At 40.8% G+C, this 7,198-nt stretch overlaps 1 protein-coding gene across 1 annotated transcript in view; it reads left to right on the forward strand.

Annotated features, from left to right (window-relative positions):
* The window catches only part of Cenpi (centromere protein I), a 73,555-nt gene that overhangs the window by 32,597 nt on the left and 33,760 nt on the right, over window positions 1-7,198 (forward strand). Inside the window, exons 18-19 of the mRNA XM_005358684.3 lie at window positions 4,571-4,706; window positions 6,909-7,033. Coding sequence (XP_005358741.1) covers window positions 4,571-4,706; window positions 6,909-7,033 — 261 coding nt within the window. The remainder of the gene's footprint in view (window positions 1-4,570; window positions 4,707-6,908; window positions 7,034-7,198) is intronic.

The following is a 7,198-nucleotide window of genomic DNA, read 5'->3' on the forward strand; positions in this document are numbered from 1 at the left end:
GATAACTGAAAAAAAAATAAATAAATTCTGGAAAAAAAAACAACAAAATTCCTAACAAAAGCAGCTTAAGGGAGGAGGGTTTATGTGGCTCACAGCAGAGAGGGTGCAGTCTGTTATGGTGGGGAAGGCGTGCTTGTGGGAACACGAGGCAGCTGCTCAGTCTGTCCGTATTTAGGAAGCTCAGGAAGCAGAGAACAAGGAATGCTTGCTCTCAAGACTGCAGCCCTAAATGCCACCACCTCTGTTTAGAGTGAGCCTTCCTAGATAATCTCTTACAGACATGTCAAGAGGTTTGTTTCTGTGCTGATTTTAGATCCTGTCAAGTTAAGAATGAAGACTAACCACTGCACCTATGTATCTATCATCTAGTTTCAACAGTTAGCAACTCAATTTAGCAACTTTTTAAGAACTTTTTTTTTTTTAATAAGTGTATGGGTGTGGGTGTGTGTATGTGAGTGCAGGTACCCTTGGAGGCCGAAGGTTTGGATTCCCTGGAGCTAAAGTTTACTGATGATTGTGAACCATCCACTGGGAGCCAAATTTAGGATCCCTGGAAGAGCAGTGTGTTTTCTTAACTGCTGAATGATGTCTCTACCCCAAACTGCCTTTCACTATTTACTTTTCTCCTTAGACTATTCTTTAGAGGAACCCAGATACTATGTCATTTGTTAAAGTGGTGCCGTTACAATACCTAAAATCAAGAGTTTTTCAAATGTCGGACTATTATTAATCCATGTGTTTATGTATTACACCCACCTGTACACATGCATGGCAACAGTATGTGGGAAGGTCAGAAGGCGATGCTGTGGAGTTGTTTTGCTCCTTCCGCTGTCCATGGGTTCTGAACGTTGAATTCAGGTTGTCGGGCATATATGACAAATGCTTTTCCCTCTTTGCCATCTCTCCAGCCCAACACATATCATTTTCATTTTCTTTTTTCATACAGGGTCTCATGTATCCAAAGTGGCCCTCAAACTTATTGTGCAGATGAGACTGGCTTTGAACTACTGATCGTCCCTCAAGTGCTTTCCAAGTGCTAGGCCTGTAGGAGTAGAGCACTGTATTCAGTTTGGGTGGTGCTAGGAATCACTTCCAGTGTTGTTTGTGTTGGGGGAGCATTGTACCAACCGAGCTACATACCCAGCTCTCCCACATAGCTGTTAACTGCAAAGTGAACCAATGTCCAAACATTGAGCTCAGATTTGTTTTCCTTTTTATCCTTAGAGTGGGTTATAGTTTGGGTGGGAGAATGGAGAGTTAGAAATCAGGTAGCCTGGAAAAACTGTGTTTAAATTCCTCCTATTTGTTATAGTGTTTCTCTATATGTTTATGACCACTTTTAAAAGCCAATGGAACATGGAGCATTAGTAGGTAGTGAAGACATCTTTTTTAAAAAGATAGCATTGTACTGTATAGCCTTGACTGGCCTGGTACACACTTTGTAGATGAGGCTGGCTTCGAACTCACAGAGCTCTGCTTGCCTCTGCCTCCTGAGTGCTGGGATTAAAGATGTGTGCCACCATGCTCAGCTAGTGAAGAAAGATTATGAAGGTCTAATTCTCAATAAGTGTATGGTAGTGTCAATACCACTTGGGAACTTCTCAGATATTAAAGTCGTTAGGCCCTCCTCTTGATTTACCTGAGTTAAGCCCTACAGGTGACTCAGTAATTTGTTTTACCACTCCCACAATTCTAGTCAAGCTTTAATTTATGAGCCACAATTATAAAGAAATACTACCAGAACGGTGTTTTTGCTTGTATAACCTTTGGTCAGCTTGCAGTGTATCTCAGACACCCCTGAAATAAGTACTTTACCGTTTCTGTAAGTCTTTCCACAAGTCCTCCTTCTCCTTTTTCTTTTGTGTGTTGCTGGGAATGAAACTCACACCTCATACATGCTAAGCATTGCTTTACCACTGAGCTAAATTCTTAGCCCAGATTTTTCATAATTGTGTCATAAATTTAGGGAGACCATCTGAAAAGGAACTGTGCTTTTAAAGCAGACAAATGGGCATGTGTCTAGATAACCTTGTTATAATATTTGGAATTAAATAATATTGCCTGTGTGCCAGTCACTTAGCAGATGCTTGAGTAGAGGCCTTACAACCTGAGTCCAAATGCAAGATCCCACAAGATAGCAGACAAGAATAGACTTCTAAGAGTTATGTTCTGACCTCACATGTGCATTGTGACCTATGCCTGTGCATGTGTACACACGTGATAATTGATAAAACAGACACAGCAAAAGTTCAGTATAGCTTAGAAGTTTTCAGTAATTCATTTTGGAAAAATTAGTATGTTTTATTTCTATTATATGGCCATTTGCCATGTAAGCTCCCAGAAGAGAGTAAATTGTAGTGATAGATCCTAAGAAGAGAAGGGTAGAAGACCATCCCACTATCATTTTCCCGGGGCATTTCTGGCTGTAGCAATGTTTATCAAGAAGGTTATCATTTAACAGGTGGCATCTGGGAGTGCTAAACATACTGCAGGGGTTGGGGTAGGAGTGTGAGGCTGTTCTGAAGCATGGATTGTTTTCTTTAGAATACAGAGATTTCTAAAGAGTAGTCACCAAGAAGTCTCTTCTGGGACTGAGGATGTAGCTCAGTGGCAGTGCACTTGGCTAGCATGCAGCAGGGCTTGGGTTGTGTATCCAGTACTGCCTTAAAAAGGAAAGGTTTCTGGGAGCAGTCATTGTTTGCAATCATTTGTGACACATTTGGGAAGTCCTGCCAAAACTCAAGTATGCTATGTCAGTTTACAAGTAAGCAGGTTATTGTCTGCTTTGTTAAATGATCGCTAATATTTCCCTGCTTCTGTCATTGGAAGCATCATGGTAGTGAGTGTGGAAGAGTCAGCATCTCCTAAACTCTGAGACTATATGTTATCCCAGATTGTGTATTATTATACATTATCGTTTTTTCAAGGCTAGTCTGGTCTATGTAGTAGTGAGTTCCAGGACAGCCAGAGCTACATAGTGAAGCCCTATCTGAAAAAAAAAATTAAAGATCAAGAGTAATCACTGTGCTTTTAAATTTATATTTAGCTTTAATTCTTTTGTTATACATTAATCCCAACTGCAGTTTTCCTTCCCTCTACTCCTCTCAGTCCCTTGCCCTATGCCCCCTTTCCCCCAGATCAACAAAGGAGCAGGCCTCCTAGGGATAGCCACTGAACATGCCTAACAAGATTCAGTTCAGTACGACTGGGCACAAAGCCCCTCATATCACAGCTGGATGTGGCAACCCAGTTGGAGGAATAGGGTTCCAAGCACACGCAAAAGTGTCAGAGATACTCCCACTCCCATTGTTGAGAGTCCACAAGAACATCAAGCTACACAACCATAACATATCTGCAGAGGACCTAGCTCAGACCCATACACGGTCCATGTTTGTTGCTTCAGTCTCTGGGAGCCTCTATGAGCCCTGCTCGGTTAACTTTGTGGACCCTGTTCTAAGTGGTGTCCTCGGCCCCTCTGGCTCCTACAATCCTTCCTCTCCCTCTTCTCTGGGGTTCCTGTGTCCACCTTGTGTTTGACTGTGGGTCTCTGCATCTGCTCCTGTCGGTTGCTGGATTACACCCCTCTGATGACAATTGGGCTAGGCACTGATTTATAAGTATAGCGGAATATCATTAGGAATCATTTCATTGCATTTTGTTGCAGTCATGTTTGGTTCTACCCTGGGTCTCTGGGCTGTCCAGCCTCTGGTCCCTGGCAATCCAGGCAGTGGCAGGCATGTGCTCCCTCTTGTGGCATGGGCCGCAAGTTGGTCCAGTCATGGGTGGTCACTCCCACAAGCTCTGTACCAGCTTTACTGCAGCATATTTTGCAGGCAGGACAGATTGTAGGTTGAAGGCTTTGTGGCTAGGTTGGTGTCCCAGTCCCACTATTAGGAGCCTTGCCTGTTTATAGCAGATGGCCAGTTCAGGCTTGCTATTCCCCGTTACTAGGAGGCTTCATTCAGGTGTTCCCACTTCACTGAGTTTCTGCATCTATCCCGAATGCTCCCCAGTTCTAGTTGTCTTTTCCAGTACTCTCTCCCTCCCCTCCAGATCCCTCCTGTTCCCATCCCCATGTACCCCCAGTCCACCCACAAAATCTGTTCCATTTCCCCTTCTCAGATCCATGTGTCCCCCTTGAGCCTTCCTTGTTACTTAACCTCTCTGGGTCTGTGGATTGTAGCTTGGTTATTCTTTATTTTACAGCTAATCTCCACCTATGATGACAACATACCCTGTTTGTCCTTCTGGGTCTGGGTTACCTCACTCAGGATGATCTTTCTAGTTCATCCATTTGCCTTCAAATTTCATCATGCCATTGTTTTTAACAGCTGAGTAATATTCCATTGTGTATTATTTTTTTTATCCATTCTTTAGGTGAGGGGTTGGTGGATTAACCACAGTACTATGGTTGATAACTGTTTTTTTTTTAAAGAAAGTGAATTATACATTGAAGAACTGATAGTTTTTTAATTCCCTATCCATCTATTGCTTTATATTGCTTACCTTTAGCTTGGAAACTGAGTACTTTTTCTGGTGTATATCTGACTATTATAATCTCTTATTACAGAGAGACAACTTTGGGTGAATCCATGACCTCTCTGGCTCAGTTGATTGAGTATGTGGGCTGGCTGTCCCTGATGGCATTGCGCTTGGAGAACAATAGTACATTGTTGTTGCACTTTATTTTGGACTTCTTTGAGAAGGTAGTATACAAATTACAGTTATGATAGGTAATCACTTTATTGGCCTATGGTTTAAATTTCAGATATAGTCATGAAGGTAAGTTATGATCTTACTATGTAGTTAAAATCACCATGTTTTGAAATTAATAGTTTATTTTCACCTGAGTGACTTCAGTAGAACAAGTGTAGCTTTACATGAGTTACCGACTTTCATATGTTTACTGAGGTTTCTGACCCACCCGGTCCTAGTCCTGCCCAGTTCCTGAAGTCGTTAAGTCCCAGAGAAATCACACAGAAGTCTACATTAATTATAAACTGATTGACCCAGTAGCTCAGGCTTATTAATTAATTCTTATAATTTATATCAGCCCATAATTCTTGCCTGTGTTAGCCACATGGCTTGGTACCTTTTACAGTGAGGCAGTCACATCTTGTGTCCTCTGTCTGGGTAACAGCTGCAGACTGCGCTTCCCTCTTTCCAGTATTCTTGTTGCCCTACTTCCTGCCTCTACTTCCTGCCTGGTTGCTCCACCTATATTTCCTGCCTGGCTACTGGCCAATCAGCATTTTATTAAAACACAATTGGCAGGGTACAGACCATTGTCCCACAGCATTCATAGAACAATTGTAGAAAAATATTTGTTTGGTTTTTAGTTCAGATACTATTTTATAATACATTGATTGACCAATTAAAAAACTGGCCCTAGGCAGAAGTCTGTGTCTAGAGTCATTCTGTTGTCTAGTCATTTACTGTTTTATAGGATTTAACATGGGTAAATCTATAACCACCACAAAGTACCCATTATAATCTTCCTTTCCCCAGTTTTCTCTGTTCATTCACCAACACCTAGTTAGTTTTGTTTGTTTTGAGACAGGTCTCATGTAGCCCAGGGTGGTCATAAATTTGATGTGTAGGCAAGTGTCTTAGGATTTCTATTGCTTTGATAAAACACCATGACTAAACCAACTTGGGGAGCAAATGGTTTATTTCAGTTTGCCTTTCCCAGTCACAGTCTATCATGAAGGGAATTCAGGACAGGAACCTGGAGGTAGGAGCTGATGCAAAGATCATGGAAGATCACTGCTTACTGTCTTGTTCCTCATGACTTGCTCAGCCTGCTTTTTTATGCCATGCAGGATTACCAGCCCAGAGGGGGCGCCATTCACAGTGAGCTGGGCCCTCCCACATCAATCATCAACCAAGAACATGCCTCACAGGGTTATCCATACTACAGTCTCAAGGAGCCCTTTTCTCAGTTGAGGCTTCTTCTCTGTTTCAAATGACTCTAGCTTATATCAAGTTGACTTAAAACTAGCCAGCACATTTAGGATCCTCTAATCCTCTCATGGAGTTCTGGGATTAAAGACTTATAGCACTATTCCTAGTTTATATTGGTACTGGGTATTGAAACCAGAGTCTTGTTTATACTAGACAAACATTCTGCCTTCTGGCACTAATCTCTGCTCTATGTTATGTATTTGTTTAAAAGAATGTGCTCCGTTGTTTTCCAGGTTGCCAGTTAACTGATTATGATAAATGAATATTTCAGAGATTTAAGGAGACAAAAATATTCCCTTGCTGTAACATGTTTTTCAAGTTCTAAGATGAAATGAAAAAAATTTAAAGATTTAATTCCTTTTATGTGTATGAGTGCTTTGCCTGCATGTATGTATGTGCACCACATGCATACTTGGTGCCACAGAGGACAGAAGAGGGCATTGGATTACCTGGAACTGGAGTACAGATGGTTGTAGGCCACCATATGGGTGCTGGCTCCTCTGGAAGAACAGACAGTGCTCTTAACTCCTGAGCCATCTCCCCAGCCCCAAGATGATGATGATGATGATGATGATAGTAATAGTAATAACTTATATAATAATTATATAAATTATTATTTTGAGACAGGATTTTACTGTGTGTCCTTGGCTGGACTTAAATTCATAGAGAATTAACTACCTCTGCCTCCTGAGTACTGGGATTAAAGACATGCACCACCTGGCCTAGCTAAATATTTTAATAATGATCTTATAGAAATAATTTTCGGAGTTAAAGTTGATGAGTTGTATTTTAAAAAAAACTTATAGCTATCCTTCTAATTTAGAAATTAGTCAGGTTCAAATGTAATGATATATTATTGCCTATCTTACATTAATTATTATTTGATTAAACTTCATTGATGTACAGAAAGTAATATATATTGATATTAACATTCTTTCCCAAAGGTGTGTGACATATATGTAAATTATGACCTTCCATTATTGGAGCTGTTTCCTCCTGTGATCTTCCATTCTGCACTCCTAAGCCTGGATGCCAGTATCTTGAATCAGCTTTGTTACATTATGTACAGGTACAAGTCCCCCTCTCCCTTTAAATCATTTTATGAATTACTACATCATAATTCTATCTTCATCATTTACTATAATAAAATTAAAATTCCTATCAATTTTCTTCCAGGGTCTATGAAAATAGGAGACTTAGTTTTTGGGAATATGTTCTTCTAATGTGAAGCTCT

Source organism: Microtus ochrogaster, chromosome X (assembly GCF_000317375.1).
Source record: "Microtus ochrogaster isolate Prairie Vole_2 chromosome X, MicOch1.0, whole genome shotgun sequence".
In the NCBI taxonomy this organism is placed as follows: domain Eukaryota; kingdom Metazoa; phylum Chordata; class Mammalia; order Rodentia; family Cricetidae; genus Microtus; species Microtus ochrogaster.